Consider the following 23,682-nt stretch of genomic DNA (forward strand, 5'->3'; position numbering starts at 1 on the left):
AGCGTCACAAGAGCTGTTCATAATTTAAGTATTAAATTATTATTTGTTTTAAATAAAATAAAATATAAGATTTTAAGATTAAATTATTAAACACAAAAATGTGTTGGATACCAAACCGACACCGGTAATTTATAATTTAAACTTATTAAAAATCAAAATAAACAAAAAAAATTACAATTTGAATTTATTAATGATAAATAACTAATAGAACATTAAAGTAAAAGTTTTAATTTTGGAATTTTTCAAGACTTATAACAGTTTTTTAAAAGAAATATTATTTATAAATATTTGCATTAACAAATATATTATTATTTGTTTACTTTTTAACAAAAAATAATTCTAAGTATATCTAATCATTGTTTTTTTAATTATTTTAGAATAAAATGTATATATTATAATGGCACACATCTTAGTTATGAATAGAAGTATAATTAAGACAAGTATAAATAATATTAAATAAGTAAAAAATATGTTGGGTAGGTACGTTTCATTATCACACAGTATAGGACAACTTTTAAAATATAAATAAAAATACAATTATTTTTAATGACGATAATAATATTAGGTACTTAAAGTCTTAAAATATAAAGGTGATGTAAATATTGAAAAAAAGATCGTAGCGATAAATAGCAGTAAAAAATTTTGAGATATTTCATATTATCACTTATTAGTGAGATTAAATTATTAGTAAACTTAAATGAGAAATTGTATCAGATATTTGGTATTTTATATCAACGATGTATATACCAATTGCCATTATCTATATAACAATAATTATTAATAACAAAACAATCGATATGATGGCCCATACGGGTTAGGTGAACTTACGAATGGTGAATAAAATAAAATCGGAGCACTACAAAATCATGGTAGTAAAATTATAAAACACTGAAAAACATTTGGATCAATTGCAATTTGTATTTTTGTAATCAAACTCACAGGCCATACGGCCATAGTTCCGACCAAAGAATTGATATAAAAATTAAAAATTGTGTACACGATTGTGTCATTTCAGTCGAAAAGTACTGCTTTAAAATTTAATATTTAATAATAATAATAAAATAAAAAAAACTATTTACGGTTTGCTAAAATCTCGGATATAACATAATAAATTACCTCGAGTAGTTAACTATTATAATTACTATATACATAAATTAAAATTGATAAAGATACGTTTTCTCTGCAGCGTACCGGACCGGACTGGTCTGGATACTGCAGGAAAATCTTATCTATACCCTTATTTTACGTCACAATTTAAAAATTAAAAAAATATATTTGTAAATATCAATAGAAATGCGTCACCCCGGCACGGAGCTTTATGATACGGTACATATACAACCACATTACGCCCGTCATCGCCGTTCGTTTAGCTGATGAACTTGGCGAACGTTATCGCTGGAAGCCGATATCAAAATGGGTTGGACCTCGTGTAGGACGCACGTGTTGTTGGCGGTCACGACGTCCGCGTAGACCTTTTGCTCGACCAACACCTTGACGGGCATCCACGAGACGAGCGCCATGCCGCCGTTGTCGCCGGGCACCAGGCATCCGACGGCTCTCGTCAACACGGCCAGCCAGCCGCCGTGATGGGCGCTGCTGAACTTGAGGAACGCGAGTGCGTGACCGTACGCCTGGTCGGGCTTGACCAGGCCGAACGCGTCGAACATCTTGGCCACGGCGTAAAAGGTGGCGACGGACAGCTGCGTGTAAAGCGGATATCCGACGATGAGCAGGTCGTCGCCGTCGGATAGGGCCCGCAACGCGTCCACGATGGTCACCAGGCACCGGTGCTGTAACGCGGTGTGGTCGGAAGCGTGTTCATCGCAAACGTCCGTCAGATCGCAAACGGCCGCGCCCGGGCGGTCGACCTTTGCGCGGTAGTACGACATGCGGCACTCGGCGTCCACCGCGGTACCTCGGTCGCGGAGCCGGACCCGCGGGAACGTGGACAGCACGCGCTGCCTGTAGTACATCATCGCTTCGCAACAAAATTTGGAACCCTTGACCGCGATCACCGGTTTGCCCATCCGGAACGCCACGTCCGGTAACCGGTACGAGAGTTGCACGCGCTTGTGCCACACCACGTCGTCCATCTTCCGTTGCGACTCCCTCCGATCGTGGCACCGGAGCACTTCCAGGTACAGCGTGGTCGCTACCAGTCCCGGATCCATGTTCCGGATCCGCACCGTCTCCGCGTACGACAGGCTAAGCGGCTTCCGGCTGATCCGCACCGGGTCGATCCAGGACTTTTGGCCGAAGTTGTTTATCGGCATGCCCGTCAGCTCCTGTTTGTACCGGATCGGCCGCAGTTCGAGCCGGGCCAGGAACTCCCGGCTCACGGACGCTTGCACCGGTTTCATATCGCGGTAGAGCGCCTCCCGGACCGGCAGAGCGGCCACGTTGTAGTCGATGGTGCGCATCTGCATTTGCGCAAAGTGCTCGGCGCACTTGTACAACCGCTGTCTGAACTCGACCGGCACCGCCGACAACGGGAACATGCAGCTGGCACCCGCGCCAGCCGGGTGATGGTTCTGTTGCCGGAGCTGGTCGTCCGCGTAGTACGCTCGCACGTACGGCATGGCCATCGACCGGCCCCTGTAGCCCTTGCACACCACGTACACTTCCGAGTTGCCGGGCTTACTGGTCATCGGTTTCCGGAGCACCACCGACCGGAACAGGCAACACAGCAGATACATTCTGCAAATGGTGTTGCACTCGAACATGGTGAACGACTTCAGCACCAGCGACCCGCTGTCCCGGAGCACGCTGAGCGCCACCATCGTCTCGTGGTCGTGCAGCCGCGACACGACCGTCTCCTGTTCGCCGGGATCTTCCGAACAGTCGATGCTCCCGTCGGCGGTCACCAGCCACGCACCCTTGCCGCCGAACCGATCCAACACCGTCCGGTACAGGTGTTCCGCGTACCCCGGTTGAAATATGTCGCCCGTGTAGTCGGGACCGAATTCCCAGTTGGAGAGCGTGTGCAATATCAGCCGGTCGTCGGTCACGATGTCCGGGTGTCCGTTGGACTCGTGATACGGATTTAACGTCATCGCCAGCCATTCGAGCCGCAGCTCTTCGTGGTTGATTGCCAGGAAATGATTGAGCGCCGCGATGAAAGCGCCCGGCGCCTCACACAAATGAACGCTGGTGAACGACGTGCTGCCTTCCTCGTGGATCTCGTCCAGGGACACCAGGTCCGAACTGCTCGCTATCTCGTAAAACTTACACCAGGCCTGCGTCGCAAAGTCAGGGCGCACATGCCTCTTGACATGATTCACCACTTGGCCGGCCGGGTTCATTTTGCCCGTGTGCACGTGCCACTCGTCCAGATTGAAATCGTTCAACTTCTGTTTAGTGCGGTTCAACGATGCTTTCAGTTCTTGGAACTCGTCTAACTTCCACTCCGGCTCGGTATACATGACGTTAGCGTCCGGAAATGGCCAACCGGGCTTTAGAACGAACATCTTGCAAAACTCCTTGTCGTGTGCATAGTACTCGTCCATCTCTACCTCCGCCTGCTCTAACTCTTCTAGGAAAATCATTTTCTCCAAACACTGTCCGGTTTGATTGCGGTTTTCACAGGCCTAGAAATTTTACCATCGTGACTTTTAGTTCTTTTTTGTTGCTAATACGTTAATATGTTATTGGTTACTACGTAATATTTCTACGTGAAATCACGAAACATTGAATTATTTTTAATATTTTCAAAAAAACCACAGTAATCACATAGAACATCCAGTATTTTGTGGTCTGCCCTCAATTATCGAACGGTAAACACAAGAAAATACATTTTATAGATAATTAGCTAATATGTTGATCGCAGTAAGTATTATATGTAAATATGTTTAATTTGAGGGGATTAGAAGAATAATCCTATAAATAATTTTTAAAATATAATTTAAAACATGCGTTTTTGTATCGACATCACTGAACACTAACCAACTGCAAACACAGCTGCAGCAAACTTAACAATTATGGGTTATCGTTTATATTCATAATTCACTATTCTATTAAAATTAGTCATTCGTAATGTATAAAATTAACTAAGATTATATAAGCGCACTTGTTTTCACTCTTTGAACCACGTGCACATAGCAAATTTGGGTTCAGCAGAAGGCAGAACCAATCTTGGGTAACACAATTTTAATATTAAAACGAATTGATATTATATTATTAAAATTAAAGAATATAAAATAATCTGTATCTATAATTGCATATTTTGCTTATTAAAAACTTTCTACCATAATCAAATCTATTGTCCGGTATCCACCCATTTTGGACATAAGAAAATTATCTCAAAAAAGCCTTCTTCTGAAGTTATTGGTTATAAGTACAATAGGTATTAAAAAATTTACCAGCTATTATGTTGATTATACAATTTTAATTAAATTAATCTAAGTTACCTTTGTAATTATAAATATTTATTATTTATTAAATTGTTTATTCATTTTTATATTTTATGCTAAAAAGCCATGTAAGATTTGATTATCTAAGCAGATAATCTATTTTTAACAACCGGTTTGTATTAATTATTACTTATTATATTTATGCATAGTTTCATAATCATATAACTCAAATCTTGCATGGCTTTTTAGCACAATAATGAATGAACAATTTAATAAATATAAACATTCACAATTATAAAGATAACTCAGATTAATTTAATTAAAATTGTGTAATCAACATAATAGCCAGTGAATATTGTACTTAATAACCAATAACGTTCAGAAGAAGGCTTTTTTGAGGTTATTTCCTTGTAGCCAAAATGGGTGGGTACCAGGCAATGGATTTAATTATGGTAAAAAGTTTTTAATAATAATAATATTAAATACCTATACTATTAACTGGAAAATAAATATAAATTAAAAGCAATGGATGCATCATAAGTGGTCAAATAGTAGCAAACATCAGGTCAACAATTGTTCATCGCACTACTGTTAGTAGCTTTATAGTAAATAATATGTAAAAACATATTATATTTCTAAATTCTAAGTGCTAAGGATAACATAGATAAAATCAACAGTTACATAGATAATTCTATTCAACTGAATTAATTTTCACATCAGTTACTAATGTGTGTTGACATTTAGCATATCAAATAAATAAAATATATTAGTATAGGTACCTGTGAAATGATTTTAATTAAATTCCATTGGTTTGGTAAGATGGTACGAAGTTAAAAAATAAATAAATTAAAACTACTAACAATTGATACAAGTCAGACAAAATTAACTGAAACAAAATACCTAAAAATTAAAGATAACTTAAATATTGATTTTTACTATTCATAAGCATAAAAGTTAATAAAAATGAGTATGAGACATAAGAATTGCGTTGTGCTCTAACATTTAACAAGTAAAAAAAAAGTAGAAACTGCTTAATATTGTTTAGTGCTTAATAGTTATTAGTGATAATATAATTACCTACTATAAATTTGATAAAATGATCACCACACGGCACATGGTACATGGTATATGGTAGTACACACAAATAAGATGAAAACGTATTGCTTTATTATTATATCTAGTGACCACAACGCACGTGATAGCTGCAGAAAAATGATAATAATATACAGTACCACAATAGTATGAAATCCATAAATGCATGAATATAATTTGTAATTCCTTTTAGGAAGATTTGAAACTACGAATTAAGAGGAATCTTATTTCGGGTTTGAAACTGATAAAAACTATGACTATGAGCAAATAGTAAATACAATGCTATGAAGTATAATAATATATTATGTACATAATGTGTTGTATGATAACGATATGAACAGTGAAATAAGTGAAAACATGATGTATATTTAAGTAATCGTCAATTAAGCATTCGAACAGGTTAAACCTTTCAAATTTTGGACTTAATGCTATTATGAAACGAAATCGAAAGAACACCAATGGATTTGAAAAGTGGGTATGTACTAGACAACAAAAAATAAGTACAGCAGTAATGAAAATTTACTAATAAATTGGGTTTTTAGGGTGGCTACATGGAAGCCAAGAAGACCAAACTTGAACAACAATTTACAGAAAAAGCTACTGATGATAGTAACCATGTGAAAAGTCAAATTTTTAAAGGCATTTCAATCTTTGTCAATGGCTATACCCGTATGTATAATTAATAACTATAGTTACTAAATACGGTAATCCGTTTTTAAATCTAGTCTTTTAGATAAAAATAAAACATTATTCTGTCTATAGTTCTCTTTTACTGTCAGTTTTCTCATAAACTTAACAATATAAACGTTTGAATAACATTTTCTATTTTGTATGTGTTGTTAGTTACATAAATATGGTATTTTATCCTCAAATTATTGTGTATCACGCGTATATTTCAACATTATCCTATCATAGGTATATAATTCTTACTCCTTAGCACTTGGATTCAAAATAAAATATTTTTTTATAGATAACCATAATTAATTATATAATTTAGCATATTTATTTATATTTTTTATTTAATAAAATGTAATTATTATTATAAATTTGTGAACTATACATCCTGGAATTTTTTCTATGTAATTATTGAATTACAATATTTTAAATCAATAATTTCACTCAAAAGTTCTTATCGTCTAATATCAGTTTATTTATTTATTAATAGGTATGTTTGTATGATATTATATCATTGCCGTTTTTAATATTAAACACAATATACTAAAATGATTGTACCTAACTAATATGTATTTTATATGTATTTTAGTACCTTCAGCTAATGAATTAAAACGTATAATGATGGAGAATGGAGGGGTTTACCATCATTACCATAGACCTAATATAACTACACATATAATAGCAAGCAATTTACCCACTGCTAAATTAAAACTACTTAAACAGTTTAAAATTGTAAAACCTGAATGGATATCTGATAGTCTAAAAGATGGAAAACTTTTAAACTATGAAAATTATCTACTTTTTATTGATAAACCAAATCAGCCAAAGATTGATTTCCCAGTCCGTGCTAAAAATGCCTCAGAACCAACATTTCTCTCAGAATTTTACAACAATTCCAGACTGCACTTAATATCAACTATGGCAACAACGTTTAAACGTTTAGTAAATGATACAAGGAAACAAAATCAAACAGATTATCCAGGGCGACAACGATTGAAAAATTGGATTGAACAAAACAGAGTTAAAAATATGTTATTTAATGACTCTGAGCTTGACAATGACAAAATAATCATGCACATTGACATGGATTGTTTTTTTGTATCTGCTGGTTTGGTTGAAAGACCTGAGCTTAGAGGATTGCCTGTAGCTGTTACACATGCCAAAGGAAACTTGTCTAAGCAAAGAGAAGGGGTAGATCGTGGAACAGAGTTTAATTTGTATGTCAAACGCTGGAGAGGTGATGATGATGAAAACGACGAAGAAGAAGAAGCACATGAAATTAGACCTCGATCAACTAAAAGAGATGGTATTAATGAAACAGATTCAATGGCAGAAATTGCTTGTTGTAGTTATGAAGCTAGAAAAGTTGGAATTAAAAACGGTATGCTGGTTGGTCGAGCATTAAAAATGTGTCCTACATTAAAATTAATACCATATAATTTTGAACAATATAAAAAAGTAGCTCATACTTTATACACTCACATTCTGAATGAGTAAGTAATATCAATTATTTAACAAAATTCAAAATTATGAATTTTCTTCTAAGCTATTAAAATTATAGATTTTAAATGTAATATATATGTATTACATCCTAGATAGCAGTTAGGTAATTTTGATATACAGGCACGTACACAAAAAAAATTTTCGGGGTGGAGTTCATAAAATGTACAATAATCAATTTTTATCGATGAATAATGATATAAATAAACTACACAATCATTAATTTTCGAGGGGGGGTTGAACCCTCAAACCCCCTGTTACGTGCCTGTTCATATATACAACTAAGTATCTCACAGTATCATTATAATGTATTATTTATAACTTATAAGTGTTCTTCCAGATTTAATTATGTCTTATTGACTATAAGCTAGGTTCTCCAAAATATTTTACTCAAGTGTGATATAAAAAATTAAAAACTTCAGACCTAAATGTTTAAAATCACCTTTACAATTTTTATTTTTATAAAAATGCAATAAATATATCAGTAAAGAAGTAATTTTTACAGTTTTTATGGCATACCATTGTTTAAAGAAGAGTTTATATTTAAAAATATATATGATATTTACATTTAATACCAAATTTTGTAGAACTAAAATAATAATTAAGTTCATGTTTATTTGAATTTCTAATTTTATATAGGTAGTATACTAAAGGCTATTAATTTAAAGAACAAAAACTTTCCATGCTTAAATTATTTAAACTGAAATTTTTAAAATAATTATTAATATCACATACATTTCTATTGATTTTACTCGTAAAATAGGTACATATATTTTATTATTTTACTTATAGTTATACATTAGATGTGGAAGCTGTTAGTTGTGATGAATTGTATTTAGATTGTTCGCATATTCTAGAAACGACAAAAGCATCACCTATTGAATTAGCTATGTTTCTACGAAATGAAATAAAAGTATAAATTATTTTAAAAATAAACACTTATAGTTGATGTATATTCTATTACATTATTAATTTTTATTTTATAGGAAAAAACTCAGTGTCCATGTTCTACCGGTATTGGCTCAAATTATCTGCTTGCCAGGTTAGCCACAAAGAAAGCCAAACCAGATGGTCAATTTTATCTGGAACCTGGCATTGTTATGGATTTTATGAAGAATATAGATATATTAGATGTTCCAGGTAATTCAAAACTTGGATAATTACTAAAGCATAGATTTTTATTGTTAATTAGGATATAAATTTTTTTAATATTAGATAATATTTAAATTTTGATTCAAACCAAATATATTTTAGCTTAATATAAATTTATTCATTATCCATACTATTATAATTATGTGTTATAGTTACATGATGGTATTGAATTTTAATTTTTGGTTTGGTTTGGTTAGGCTTAAACATATACTTGAAAAAATGATTTATTTCTACTTTTTGATGAATATATTTTATTTTTATCAAAAAATATTTTATTAATAACAACTACATATATAAATATATATTTTGGCTTTTTGTTATATAAAAATCTGTGATCTAATAAATAATGACTATTATGAATTGTTTTTAAGTATAAATATTAAATACTGGACTTAATAAAGGTGTTGGAAGAACCTTGGGGCATAAATTATCAACACTCGGTATCAGTACATGTGGTGAACTAAGCGCACTATCACTGCAAACACTTCAAAGTGAATTTGGAAACAAGACTGGACTTTCGTTGTATAAGTAAATTGTTTATGTATTTCTAATTATCACTAATCCACAGAAAGGAATATTTTACTACTTGTGTATGTAAGAAAATTAAAATGTTAAAATCTCATGATTGCTCAACATAAGGTCATTGGTATATAAATATCAGACTTCCGTTTATAAATTCCAGTTATTTTGAGTATTATTTTAGATTGGTTGAATTAATGTAGTGTTTAAGAATACACTATTGCTAATGTGCTAATATAATATACTGTGTCTTGATATTAAAATAAATTATTATAAAGAATTGAAAATATAACATAGAATAATTTTTTTTATTAGTCTTTACATATAAATATAGGTATAATTACTCAAAATATATTCAATGTTTGTATAAAAATAGTTTTTATTAGTAAGTATGTTAATTAGGATATTGTTTTTTATTTCAAATAAATAAAAATACTAAATAATTTTTAGGCATTGTCGTGGAGAGGATGATCGAAAACTTAATTATGACTATAAACCAAAGTCAGTGTCTGCTGATGTTAATTATGGTATCAGGTTTCAAAATAAAGAAGAGTCAGATAATTTTGTGAGACAATTATGTAATGAGGTTGAAAAACGACTTGATGATATAGAAATGAATGGCAAAACAGTTACCTTAAAGTTAATGGTATTTTTAATAAAATTATTTAAATATTTCTGATAAAAAATAATAATGTATTAATTTATCAGATTCGAAATGCAGAAGCACCAAAAGAATCTGCAAAATTTTTAGGCCATGGATTTTGTGATAATATTACTAAATCAAGTTCTTTAACTAAATCAACATCAAATTCTAGAATAATTTTCCAGTAAGTACTAAAACTTAATAACTTAATACGTCAATTACATACTCTATTCAGAATAAAAATCATACTTAGTAACTGACTTGTGTGCTAGAATGTGGTGCACTACACATATAGATAATAAATTGTATATATTTGCTGTCCATTACTGAAAAAACTGGTCACTACGTAGTATGGTTTTTATCCCAAATAGAATATAGTATGTATGCTCATTTTGTATTCATTTTTTTTTTAGAGTTGTCAATAAAATAATGAATCAATTAGATATTGATCCAACTGAATTACGTGGAATTGGAATACAGATGAATAAATTAGAAAGTCGTATAGTAACAGGGCCTGGACGTATAGAAAATTTTATATCCAACATGAAATCTGAACCAAAAATAAATCATACATTAGTTAATGAAAACACTGATAATGATAAAATAATATTAACAAAAGTGTCCAAACCCAAAAGTCACCAGAGTTCTTCTACAGAAAATATTAATAAGTCAAAGTCTGTTATGGATTTTTTTAAGCCCAAAGAAGATTTAAATTCTAAAAACCAACTAAAAAGTTCAAACTCCAAATCTATTGTTCCATGTCAATCACTTGTTAATATAAAAATGTCTCAAGTAGATCCATCATTTCTAGATGCATTGCCTGCAGATTTGCGTTTAGAACTAGAAAATGAATTGAAATCTCATGAAAATCTTAATTCTACATTTATTGAAAATCAAAATTCACCCATAATGGAAGTCACAATGACAGAAGAAAGCTCCAAGTTATATCAACATGTACAGATTGATAAAATGAAAGAATTTATTGAGGAATGGGTAGTCACTGAGAATGAACCAAAAATGTGTGACAATATAATGGTTTCAAAATACCTGTGTAATTTAATTAGTGATGCCAAGACCGAAGATGCTTATGAAATCATAAGAAAACTTTACCGGTAAATTATAACATTAATTTAACCTACATAATTAATTAATAAACTGTGTTGTTATTTTATAGATTAATAAAAAATAAGGATGATTTGGCTTGGAAACAAAGTTACTTTGATATATTGAAAAATGTTCAAGAAATAATGATGAATTTGTATAACGCTAAAATGAAAGTGGAAACTACATTTAAATAATTTTATTTTATACATAATTTTGATTTGATTCTCTTTAAATATGTGGTCATAACCTATAATTTTAATTATATCAATGGTTTATTACATTTTTATACTACAATAATTTTAAAAACAAATATTAAATTTATTTTAAAATTTAAAAAACAAAATTTCAATTTTATAACTTAAGTTCAGGAATTATTAAATTTATATGGCTTTTTGTGATTTCATGACAAATAAGTCCAAAGTTAAGCTTATTGAGAAAGTATATCAAAATTTATTTATTAAAAAAATTTCTATTATCAACTTTATCTTTTAACTAATTTAAATTAATTTTTATTTTAACCTTATTAAAATAGGTATATAATAGGTAATTAACATAATATATTCTGTACAGATTAGTATATTATAACATAAAAATCATCATTCTACAACATATTAGATTGTACGTTATAAAATCAAATTTGAAAGTGATAATTAGTCATCATACTTCAATATTAATTATGAGCGGAATAGAATTAAAATTGTGAAACGCTGACATTTCTTTGGAATTACTTAATTTTCTTAAAAATTTTTTGATCATTATCAGTTGATTGATTAAATAATACATTTTATTAAATACCACCTACACTTTTTTTTCACGAGAACAGGACTTATGCCAATGCTGCCTTCACCTTAAGATCACATAAACCACAAGCCCAGGACCTTGATTGATAGAGGTTCCGATAAATATAATTAAATTGTACATTTTTTACACATTAGCGCAACTTATCTCAACTAAATATTTGACTGTCAAACTTAAATATTAAGTTTTAATTTAAAAATAATATTTAACTCAAAATTCAAATACTATAAATACCACGATTACTTCTTAAACCATACATTTGATTAACAAGTAACTTATCAACGTACAGTGACAGGGGCCACGAGGTTGTTTATTACTATATATATCCTTGATACATTAACGTTAATACATTTTCGAACAAAGAGGTAGGTCTAAAAATTTAGTTTTAAAACCCAAATGTTTGTTATAATTTGGAAATTAGTAGGTATTGTGAAATAATAATTGTACAGCTGTCGATACCTGTCTGTCTATTATATTTCAATCATAATAATAAATATATTATCAACATGGGCTCTAATGTTGGCTCATAATTTGCTGTCTGCAATGTGGTCTTGTTTCAAATTAATAGTCAATTGTATGAAAAGGATTTCACAGTTCGAACAATCTATCAAGAGTTCAGTCAACCTGCTAAAAACTATCCCATTTTCCTTGTGAAAGAGTAAATTTGATGGATTTTTCAAATTACAAGATACTAATATTTAAGTTCATAGAAAAAAAAGGTAATAAAACTAATATATTCCTTATTTCAAAGAATAAAGAACCATACAATTAAAATTAATAATGAAGCAAATTAATGCTTGTTAATTTATTTAAGGAACTGTTATTATTTTGTTTTTATTTATAAACGAATTCTTACTTATAAGAATTTATTTATACAGCTGCTCATAGCTAATATATATAATATATATATGTTTTTGTTATTATTATAAAACTATGTATAAATATTTATTTTTAAAATTAAAACAAAAAAAAATGCATAACACTCAATCTCTATCATATAAATCTGTAAAATATACAATAGTTTTTACATTCTTTAATAACTTGCTTAGGTTTCAATATCAAATACATGCTATGGTTTTATACATATTTTATTATGTAAATAACTAATACACTTCACAGAAAATAATAGATTTATGTACAATAACAGAATGGTAAAAAATGAAAGCATATGATTTATATTTTATATTTTTATTCAATAATTACACAATTTAAAAACATTAACAAAGAGAGATAAAACTGAATTAAATCCTTCATTGGTAAATAAAAATATATATATTATACATATGTATGTATATATATATCAATACATTAAACTAAATATATTTAGGATAACATATTAAACTAATTAAATGTTGGTAGTACAGTTTTAAAATGGAGAATTGATTTTATACAAAAGGCTCTTACTATTTCCATTTAAGTTTACTTATTAATTAACAGTACAATTGGGTTATCGTTGGCAAAATTAAATAATAATCAAATGATCAATTTTGTGTTAATAAAAACTTAGTATATAAACAACAATCAAGACCATAACTGTCTTTTCAAAAATAAACATAGCTCAATGTAATGAAATCATTAATATTGTAAGGCAATTTGTTTTTTTGAAAACTAATTAAAAAAATAACTCTGTACTTTATGTTTTTAACTTACTGCTGATAATCACCAATGAGCAATTTTATTTCATTATTTCATTTTAAGGTAATGAAATTTACATTCCTCAAGTATGTTTTCAAAATCTCATTTTTTTATTGAAACAAATTTTTATTCCCATTCAGTAGTTCCAGGTGGTTTTGGTGTGAGGTCATATAATACTCGAGATATACCAGGTATTTGTTGAGCAGCGTCCATCATTTTATGTACAAGCTAAAAATAATTTAATTATTAAAGATACATATATTTTTAAAAGCACCAAAATATAATTTTTATCTACTAACTGCAGCGGATATATGCTTGCCGGGTAGCGCAGGAATACCGGTCATAAAATCTTCTGTAATAAATGGCCTGATGACAACAGAACGTTGACAAGATGGATGACGATAAGCAATATCTCGATCAAAGTGTAAAGGTATAAGTACTACTGGCATCTGACTTACTTTACGCATACTAATTGGACATTCTGTTAAAACCTTAATCCCACAAAAATGTTAATAATAAATAAAAATGTTTAGCTCGTAACTTCTTACTTTATTAATAACATGATCAGCTTCTTTAAGCAAATCTATCACTTGAACATTTAGATATGTATGTGTTATATCCAATACTTGGTAAACCACAGGTGGACCAGCGATATAACATACCCTATTGACATTGTGACATACCCTAGGAATTATTCGGGCCAAGTAAGAAAGGTCTTCCCATATAGGTTCAGGATCTGTGCAAGAAATGCCTACTACATAACTGTAAGAACGTTTATCACCCTAAAAGATAATAAACAATTCATATTAAAATGATCATGCTATATATCATACATATATATTAAATTATTAACATACTTGAACTCCTACACTTTTTATTGGTAATAATGTGGCAGCCATTTTCTGTTTGGATGATATTTCTCGCAACAATTTTCGTTCATTTTCAGAAGTTGCATTTTCTATTCTATTTAAAAGCGCATGGCTCTAAAAATTAATAAAAGAATATTATATTAATTAATATTGAAGAAAATTTAGTATTGGAATTATTATTATATTTTAAAAATGTAATATATATCAGAGATATTGAATCAATGTCAAATAAAACGTATCTTTTATAAGTTTTATAATTATTTTAGTAAAATACATATTCAAATAAAAAATTAAAAGTTAAAGTAGTCTTTTTTACATTAATCCAATCACACATCATACACACATATTATAGTATACCTTTTGAACCATGTCATTGTATTCTACAACAATTTTAACTACAACTTGTGTTTCAGAAAATTCTTTATCAATAAAAGGTTCTTCTCCACATAATATTCTTATGGCAAGCCCAGGTCCAGGGAATGGATGTCTGTATACAATACTTTCGCTCAATCCTAAATCCATTCCTAACCTTCTAACCTAAAATAAATAAAAATGAATTCCTTCAATTTTTATCTTAAAAAAAAAACATTTTTTAAAACAAATTTTAAATTACCTCATCTTTATGAAATTCTTGCAAAGGTTCAATGACACGTCCTTTATCTCGTAATTCACGTATTAACTTGCTATCATTATGATGTGTCTTTATGGTATCTGCATTACTACTAGCTAACCTTGAGGCAGACTCAATTAAGTCTGGTCTTAAAGTTCCTTGAGCCAAGAATACATCTTCAGATGACAAATTTAATGTTTTAAGGAACTTATCAGCAGTCTAAATAAAAATAAATATTAATTTGAATCATCATGAAATTATATGAATAAATACCTTGACAAAAACATCACCAATTATTTTTCTCTTTTCTTCTGGATTACTAGTTTGACATAGGGGAGGAGATATTCTTGTACGTTTGGATACATGCAAGTCAGGTAGTATAGTTGTACCATATTTAAAATCAAATGTGGCATTTACAGCTAAAAATCAAATGTTTATGACATTTACAGTAAAAAGAATAATTCTACTATATTTTATTGACGTACCTTTAACATCTAATCCTAAAGCATTTAAGGACTTCATTACTTGTTCACTCTCACCCAAACGCATAAAGCCATTATCTATGTGCACAGCAATTACTTGTTCTCGATTTAATGCACGGTGTAAAAGTGCAGCACATACTGTAGAATCAACACCACCACTTAATAGTACTAAAACTTTACTCTGACCAACTTGATCTCTTATATATTTAATACATTCCTCTTCACGACTTTTGACTGTATAGCTTCCCGTAAATCCGGCCACATCATAAAGAAATGACCTTAGCATTTGAGTACCTTGTTCTGTTAAATTCACCTTATATATGTATAAAAAAAAAAAAGTTAATTAAATTTAATTATATAAATTAAGTATCTATAACTTAACTATAACTAACCTCAGGATGAAATTGAAGACCATACATCTTTTTAATATCATTACCAATAGCAGCAACCATATCGTTGGATGTAGCTATTACTTTAAAAGTATCTGCAACTTTGACAACGTGATCCCCATGAGTAAGTAGAACACTTTGGGTCTTGCTCAATGATCTACAATATTAAATTAAATTAAGATATGGGCTATGTTATTTTTACTCTGAACTTACTTAAATAATAAACATTGACAGTCTACATCAATATTATAAATACCATCTTCACGACCAACAGTTGCAGCAACTTGGCCACCAAATTCTTTATTTAACATTTGCATGCCATAACAAATTCCTAAATTAAAAAAAAAAAACTAATTAATTTAATTCCATATTTTTTTTTTTTTTTAAATAGTCTTACCTAAGATTGGTAATCCTATTCTAAATATGTCTGCGTCATAAATTGGTGCATCTACGGCATTAACTGAATTAGGACCTCCGGAAATTATTATAGCTCTAAAAGAAAAATTAAAATGTATATTTTTTGAGAACTATGAATCCAAAAATAAGAAACTTACTTATATCCTTTTTCTTTTAATGTTATTGCAGAAGTATTTAATGGCAACATATCACTTTCAACATTTAATTCCCTGACTTTGCGATCAATTACCTTGCCATATTGAGCACCTGCATCTAAGATGGCAATTTTTTCAGTAGCTATGTTGTTTTCAATAGATATATCCATTGGATCCATTATACTGTTTCCGTTTTCTTGACTAAATATAATTAATTAACATTATTAAATAAATAGAAATAATTATAAATGTAAAAGAGATAATAAATATAAAAAAATAATTGATTAGAATATTTTAGAATAAACCTGTAGGCTGTAAGTACCTGTAATATACAAAGCGTTTACTTTCAAGCAATCGTCTAATGTCTCTAAATATATAATATATATATATATATATATATAAAATAAAAGAATAAAAAGTTACAAAATACACAGCACAAATTATAGGATAGGCAGTTATGATTTGTTAATTGAAAATCAAAATGTGTTACATATCTAGATTTCTTTTAGCTAGATTATACACTTATATAAAGTAAAAGTTCATAATTATGTTTTTGTTTTTCAAGGTATTAAACAATTAAATATCAAATAAAAAATCACTTTGCATATTAAAAAAATTTAATTATTAAATATTAAGAATAATTAAAATATATAAATTTTGGTGAACAAAAACGCAACAAGCAAATTATATTATATATTTTTTGTAATATAGTAAATACAAACATTACCATATACAGACAAGTTAAACTATAAAGGAAGTGTTCATAAAAAGCATATAAGCCCAAAACCATAAGTATACCTACTGTACCTAATGATTTTGTAAAATTGTAATTATGAATTTAGGTTATTTACAACTTACTATCTTAACTGAGGTGACGGACTGGAAGGTTTGTACCGTTTAATCGGGTTCTCATCGATTTTTGTGGCCATGTACCAGATTGCGGATTCATGCGTTTATTTCAATAACATTAACTGAATGACCGGTCAAGGTAAGAGCGACAAACTTTTATTTTTATTCAATCTGCAGGAGGACGGTATAATATCAAGCTCAAGAATATATCAAATGTAAAGAATAACTAACTGATTAAATTATAGACTATTCTATTTAACATAAATACTAAATTTAAATATTCTATTACATAATTGTTTTATTTGAAATTCATCATTGATGCAATTCCTATATATATATATTTAAATTTTCAAATAATTATTTTAAGTAAAAAAGGTCAATTGTTTTAATTAATCTCAAGATAAATTTCTGATTGATAAGACTCAACTTAATTTGTATATCATGTATCAGTTTAAAGATAAGTCATGGTATGATATAGATACATACGTTTATAGCAAACTATTTTTAACTATATTTTTACTAATTGCTAAGGAATAAGACAAAATGTACCCATAATTTAATTGAATTAGTAATAATGCTAATTCTTCTTGGATCAACAAGAGAAAAAACAAAGGGAATGGTACATTAATTTGAAGAATATTAATTGCTAATTATTTTAATCAAACCAAATTTAAACTTTATTATTTTTAATTATTGAAAATAAACATAATATTCAACATGTGAAGTGATAATATTGAAAGGTTAATTTTAATTAAATATTTTATCTATTCTATAATATGTAAGATAAACACATTTGATTATTATACCTGACAGCCAGCACTAATATTTTTTTTTATTTGGTTTAATGGGAAAAAACTTAATTCAGAATATTTTATAGACTGTAATATTTATACAATTATATTTCATGTATTAAATAAAAAAATCAACAGATGATCTAAAATTTATAAACTATTACTAAATTACATAAGAAAAAAAATTATAGGTACTTAGGGTTATATAGGTAAATTTTAAAAATATTGAATAAATTTGTTGAGGAATTTAAGTATCCATGCTTACCTTTAAAATTCATTAAGGTTTCAGAATTCTGTTTTAACTAAGAGAATAGACACTTTTACCATCTTTGGTATGTCTTGTTGATCAAATTTTAAATGTATTCTAAATCTTTTTAAGCACACACCTTTATAAACAGTATATCAACCAATTGAAAACTTTGTTTACATAGGTAATACAATTATAAATTGAAAAACAATTGAAAAGTTCTATTTTTTCATTGAACATACTTGTTTATAGATACACATAGGTAATATATCATAAGTAGGTAATATATTTCTTAGCAAAATTCGGGAAATAACACTAGGCTAATAAACTAATAAAATAAATGTAAACACTTAGAATAAAATTAATTTTATCATATAATAGGGTTCCCTAATTATTCATAGCAAATTCTTAATTAACAAAGTACTACCTAGGGTAAAATAAATTAAATTGCAAAATAAAATTAACTGAACACTAACTATGAAAATATAGATTTTTATACTTAATAATACTCGTTAATGTGTGTCGATGCAAAATGATATCTCAATTTTAACCAATGCATTAATCAAAAGGAACACAAGTTAGTAGTGAGAAGTAGCATATAATATTATGATCACGGTCAAATTATAAATTAACATGTAACATGCAAAATATAGAGGGTATAATAAAAACAAAGCAAACAAAATCAAGTCTAACAGATTAGTGGTTCTAGGCAGGGAGGATGTAACGAGCAAGAATGTTTTGTTTGATAAAAAGTCACACGCCACCGACTAGGAGTGTGATAGATCTGTTAAGAGGGAGTGAGACAAACTTTCAAAGGAACAACATAAATTTAGAAAATGTGGCACATACATATTGCTTAGCCATTAAATCAATTATGAAACTTACTCTTTTCGGTTGTCCCGTGAAATTAAAATTAGATATAGATGTATCGAATTTTCAAGTATTTTTAATACAAATAAAATATGTAATATTATGTACTATTAATTTTTTTTCTATTTATACATAAGCATCCACACACATAAATATTATAATATATATACTTCTACTAAATTTCATATATATATATATATAAATTAATTAATAACATGTAAATATATATATATATATTATATATATTAAATAGATAGAATAACGTGTTTTCAATAATCTTTACCGCCTGATAATGATTAATTCACGCCGAAGACATGATTGAACGAGACGGTAGTGTGCGCGATACGAATTAAAAAAATACCGTACGACGGACAACGTACTGAATGGAATCGGTCGTCGAATGGATGGACAGACGTTGGAGTTGCGGACGAGAGTGTACTAATTCACGATGTTTCGTTTCGTCGGTTCGATCGGCGGACGCGCAAAATTTATCATCAAAACGCGTTAGCGGTGACAAACGGAGCAAATACAACCGATCGCCGTACTATATTTTACTCTCTCCTTTTTTTTTCCCTCATAGTATCAATGTTACCAACCAACCATACCGGGTAGTCGTTGGTAAAAAGCGACCGTTTCCCTCCCCCGTCTAACCCGTCGGCCAATGGTACCAGAAATTTAATACGGTGCGCCGTTTTGCGGCTTTTTTTCCGACTCCGCAGTCCACGAAATCCGATATCAGCGTTGGGGCTTCAACGAAGTCGTACGATTTTTCGTCAAATACTGAACAACAAAATTCCAAACCCACACGTTCACGTTAAGACACCGTAGACATACATAATAATAATAATTTTCTACCGCCTGTACACTTAAATATAAGGTACAGAAAACGTTGTACACTCAAAGCGTATTATGCACATGGCACCAGCCAAGCCAAGATAGTTTTAAAGCAATATTTTTAAACCTAAAACTATCTCGATACAAGTCACAAGACGTGTGTCGTGTACAATAAATTGAAAAAAATACATATTGAACAGTTGAAATCGTAATCAGCAGCCTCAGCGGCAGGTTTCTATTAAAAAATCAGGTGGAAATGGTTATTGGTAGCACCGGACCACAGTGTCAGTAAAATGGTCAACGGTAGAATACAGGAAAACATTGTACAGAGCCATGCTGGCGGTAAAATGGCGATTACATTTATCAATCTTTATCATTTTTATTTTTTTAGTTATCAGGCGACCGGCGGGCGGCGACCGACCTAACCGCGATCTTTAAATATCGTGCTGATGAAGAAGTGGCGGCATACTAGAGTATTATTATAGTAATATAGTATATAATATTATATTACTTTATGACTGCCTTTATGTACTACATACATGCCCGAATAACTCTTTGTAGACCAATAATAAATGGTGATAGAAATATGATTTTTTTTTTTTGATGAATTTTAAAAATTATGAACTTTCAAGTTGGAGGTTTTTTAATATTTTAATATTTTTTAGGAGTAGGACAATTAAATCCCTATGGTCTATTACGGCACTGCTATTTTCTTGTATCCAATGATTAATTGGTAATAATCAGTTTAAATTTAATTAATTAAAAGTATAATGACCATGTAAAATATGAATATAACGTTTTAAATTAACAACAATATAATCTTAAAGAAAATAGTTATAGCATCAATAACTAAATGGTCGATTTTTTTACATTGTAGACTTAATAGAGTAAGACTCTAGAATCTAGTTAGAACATGGAGTGGTTACTAAGTTCAATATTATAAATTTGTCATTCATAAACCTTGTGTAATTTATCCTTGGACTACTGCTCTTCAAAATTGTAGAACACTCAATTTTGTGTCATTAAGTTTTTTATTAATTACAAATGAATTTACAAAAATGATATCAATAATACCCCAAAACTATAGTAAAAATAATAAACTTGGAGTGCGAGTGTAAGTCGCATGAGTGCATGACTATGAGAAATAAGAATATTCGTCAAAAGTCAAAACTAAACAAAATAAAAATGTCGCAATAAACCATAGGGAGTAGGGCCTTCAAAGTTCAAAGTCCGTCGTGATTATTGCCAATAAACATTATTCATTAAACACATATTTATATTTTGTACACAATTATAATGGTATTCAATAGTACCAATAGTACGTTCTGTTTCTTGGGATTATAACGAAAATAATAATGACAAAATCCAATGCTTATCTTTAATGGTTCGTGTTGTGGCTATTTATATAAATATCGACATTTATTTTATGGCCTAAACTATATTTTATTGTGTAGTCATATACTGATATATTTAACGCCCTCCAATGATTTCACAGATGATTTTCGGGAATATTATCTATTAAAAATGGTGTAACTTACAAGTCACTACGGTCAGATTTAATTCAAACATGAACTAATCATAAATCTTAGTTCATGATTCAAGTCAGTACTTAATTTAATTTAGCTATGTTTAAATTGATAAAATACACAGAGGATTCATAAGTTCCGTTGGTCGTCAAAGGAAGATAATAACGTTTTGAATGTTTTGAGCGATCATTGTTGGCTAGTATGGTTTTATTTAATCTGTGGTATAATATTGTTTTATAATAATTAGGTATTTCACCATAGTTTCAATAAATAACAACGATGGAACATTCAGTCGAGTTTTTATTAGCGTACAGAGCACATCACGTATAATTTTTGTAACAAAAAAATCTATCGCATTTGGCACGTTCTTGACACGTCACGTCATCGTCGGCATTTTTTAGAACGGCTCACGTTCACTCGGTCGCCTTTGCACAATACAATCGGCTGATCGGCTAAGCGCCCCATCGACGGACTCTGCGTTCTCAAATACGACAAACCCGTACTAGGTCGGCTTTCGATTCCGGTCGACTCCTCGTTTGATCAGCACCCTCAAAACTTGTACCGTAACGGGTGAATGTTTTTCGAAGGTGTTCCTATTACTTACCGAGGCCGTCAAAAAGCCGACATACAGGTGATTTTCGTTCGAGGTCTGGTCTTCCACGCCCAACCTTTCGTCTGCGGCTCGGCGACAGCACGTTTCGCGATTACCACGGAAGCGACCACGGTGGACTCAACCACAAAAGATTGTGAACCTCTCCGTCGTTGGTATTCTTGTCTATGGTCGTCGCCATGACCAGTGACCGGTCAGACGGGCACCGGACCGTTTCTACGGACTGGAAACTCGTCGTGGCCGGTCGGTCTCCGGTGCCGCCGCGTTCTCCAACAGCCCGCAAATCCGCGGCCGGAACAGTGGCCATGTTTCTCGGCCCGTCTACGTGACGGTATATCGCGTCCTCCGCAAAGAATCGCCTGTTGTGGTCCTCCGGCGTGTTGTACCGTGCCGTATAATATTCACCCACAAGCGTGAAGCCGCCGCCGTTACACAATGCTACACACGGGCACACGGCGAGAACGGGTAATTCTTAACCGATTAAGAACTGGACACGGAAGCTGGTGTGGACATATGATGTTCAAATGGAAATTAAAGGACAGCCCAGAGTGTGATTGTGGAAATGGCAGCCAGAATAATATGAGACATATTACAGACGAATGCCCGAATAGAAGGTTTGAGTTGGGCATTAATGGCATTAATGAAGTTACGAAAGAAGCATTTGAATGGATAAGGGACTTGGACATAGAAATCTAGATTTGACTGAATACTATATTATTATAATGTACTGTTATTAATATCATGTATACATTGTATACTTTTTATTTATTTTATCTTGTTTTATTTATAGGTATGTTACTGTGTTATTGTTGCCATACGAATAAAAAAATTACTAAATCCTATAAAAAATAGTTGGCTTATTTTTTGGGATTTACTTACTAAATACTATAAAAAAAGTACAGCCGAGATAGTAAAACAGTAAAAATAGATTCATATTCATATAGTATTATAGTATAAATATATCCTATATTATACTATATAGACATAATACTATATAATCTTAAAATAAATATTAAATATTATTGCATTTAATAAAATGTATAATAATTCAATATTAGTATTTAATATTAAAAGTCCTCACGAATAATGTCTTAAGTTTTTGATGCATAGCAAATTAGTTAACATAGGTACATCTTTAAAATAAGTATGTAATTTTGTAAAAATTTGAATTTCAAAATTCAAATGCATATGTGTACTTATATATATTTTTTTTTATGAAAAAGCTTAAATTACAATACTTATATACAAAATATAGCAAATATAGCATACTAATTACTAAGTAAATGGTATAAAGGTGTAATAGGTTAGTTTAAATGATTTGAGGGAGGCCGCCTCTCTTAGGTGGCCCGGATGCGAATTACTGTTTAACAATAGTATATCTTAATTAAAATGAGCACAGAGGGGAGCCGTTTTTTTTTTTTTAGTATTTATAAAAAGGCGTTTCTTAGCCATTTTCTTTCAAGTCTTCTACGTGGGTTGTTGAGAATGGTATCTAATCGATGAGTGATGATGTGAGAGATATTTTTAATTTTAGTTGAATTGTCAAAAACATTTTTCTTAATGACGAATTGCTACTTTGTTAACTAT

At 30.4% G+C, this 23,682-nt stretch overlaps 3 protein-coding genes and 1 long non-coding RNA gene across 4 annotated transcripts; 2 read left to right on the forward strand and 2 right to left on the reverse strand.

Annotated features, from left to right (window-relative positions):
- Nucleotides 1-205: 205 nt before the first annotated feature.
- LOC114132831 (cap-specific mRNA (nucleoside-2'-O-)-methyltransferase 2-like) lies at nucleotides 206-5,399 on the reverse strand. The gene is made up of 2 exons (XM_027998417.2): nucleotides 5,129-5,399; nucleotides 206-3,587 (listed from the first exon to the last, which is right to left on the reverse strand). The coding sequence occupies exon 2, from the start codon at nucleotides 3,543-3,545 to the stop codon at nucleotides 1,353-1,355; it is 2,193 nt and encodes a 730-aa protein (XP_027854218.2). The 5' UTR covers nucleotides 3,546-3,587; nucleotides 5,129-5,399; the 3' UTR covers nucleotides 206-1,352.
- A 172-nt stretch (nucleotides 5,400-5,571) lies between these two features.
- Nucleotides 5,572-12,371, forward strand: LOC114132844 (DNA repair protein Rev1). Its single transcript, XM_027998431.2, has 10 exons — nucleotides 5,572-5,916; nucleotides 5,984-6,110; nucleotides 6,706-7,609; nucleotides 8,409-8,529; nucleotides 8,603-8,756; nucleotides 9,170-9,296; nucleotides 9,738-9,933; nucleotides 9,996-10,114; nucleotides 10,344-11,042; nucleotides 11,105-12,371. Exons 1-10 carry the CDS (start codon nucleotides 5,875-5,877, stop codon nucleotides 11,226-11,228), a joined length of 2,613 nt encoding a protein of 870 aa, XP_027854232.2. The 5' UTR covers nucleotides 5,572-5,874; the 3' UTR covers nucleotides 11,229-12,371.
- Nucleotides 12,372-13,315: 944 nt separating this feature from the next.
- Nucleotides 13,316-19,668, reverse strand: LOC114132825 (GMP synthase [glutamine-hydrolyzing]). Its single transcript, XM_027998409.1, has 14 exons — nucleotides 19,409-19,668; nucleotides 17,227-17,388; nucleotides 16,372-16,569; nucleotides 16,215-16,309; nucleotides 16,031-16,148; nucleotides 15,821-15,974; nucleotides 15,432-15,741; nucleotides 15,220-15,365; nucleotides 14,950-15,165; nucleotides 14,694-14,873; nucleotides 14,325-14,450; nucleotides 14,016-14,249; nucleotides 13,767-13,958; nucleotides 13,316-13,695 (listed from the first exon to the last, which is right to left on the reverse strand). The coding sequence occupies exons 2-14, from the start codon at nucleotides 17,295-17,297 to the stop codon at nucleotides 13,594-13,596; spliced, it is 2,142 nt and encodes a 713-aa protein (XP_027854210.1). The 5' UTR covers nucleotides 17,298-17,388; nucleotides 19,409-19,668; the 3' UTR covers nucleotides 13,316-13,593.
- Nucleotides 19,669-21,536: 1,868 nt separating this feature from the next.
- Nucleotides 21,537-22,944, forward strand: LOC126549462 (uncharacterized). Its single transcript, XR_007603577.1, has 2 exons — nucleotides 21,537-22,819; nucleotides 22,886-22,944. It is a non-coding gene; the product is annotated as an uncharacterized LOC126549462 (long non-coding RNA).
- Nucleotides 22,945-23,682: the final 738 nt, after the last annotated feature.

This window comes from Aphis gossypii, chromosome 1 (assembly GCF_020184175.1).
Source record: "Aphis gossypii isolate Hap1 chromosome 1, ASM2018417v2, whole genome shotgun sequence".
Taxonomy (NCBI): domain Eukaryota; kingdom Metazoa; phylum Arthropoda; class Insecta; order Hemiptera; family Aphididae; genus Aphis; species Aphis gossypii.

Bases quoted from the DNA above. Each gene is read 5' to 3' on its own strand.
- LOC114132831 (XM_027998417.2), bottom strand. From the start codon at position 3,545: ATGATTTTCCTAGAAGAGTTAGAGCAGGCGGAGGTAGAGATGGACGAG.
- LOC114132844 (XM_027998431.2), top strand. From the start codon at position 5,875: ATGAAACGAAATCGAAAGAACACCAATGGATTTGAAAAGTGG. The intron at 5,917-5,983 runs GTATGTACTAGA...TTGGGTTTTTAG, and splicing joins CCAATGGATTTGAAAAGTGG to GGTGGCTACATGGAAGCCAA. The intron at 10,115-10,343 runs GTAAGTACTAAA...TTTTTTTTTTAG, and splicing joins AATTCTAGAATAATTTTCCA to AGTTGTCAATAAAATAATGA.
- LOC114132825 (XM_027998409.1), bottom strand. From the start codon at position 17,297: ATGGCCACAAAAATCGATGAGAACCCGATTAAACGGTACAAACCTTCC. The intron at 15,975-16,030 runs GTAAGTTCAGAG...TTAATATTGTAG, and splicing joins TGTCAATGTTTATTATTTAA to ATCATTGAGCAAGACCCAAA. The intron at 15,166-15,219 runs GTATTTATTCAT...ATTTTTATTTAG, and splicing joins TTGGTGATGTTTTTGTCAAG to ACTGCTGATAAGTTCCTTAA.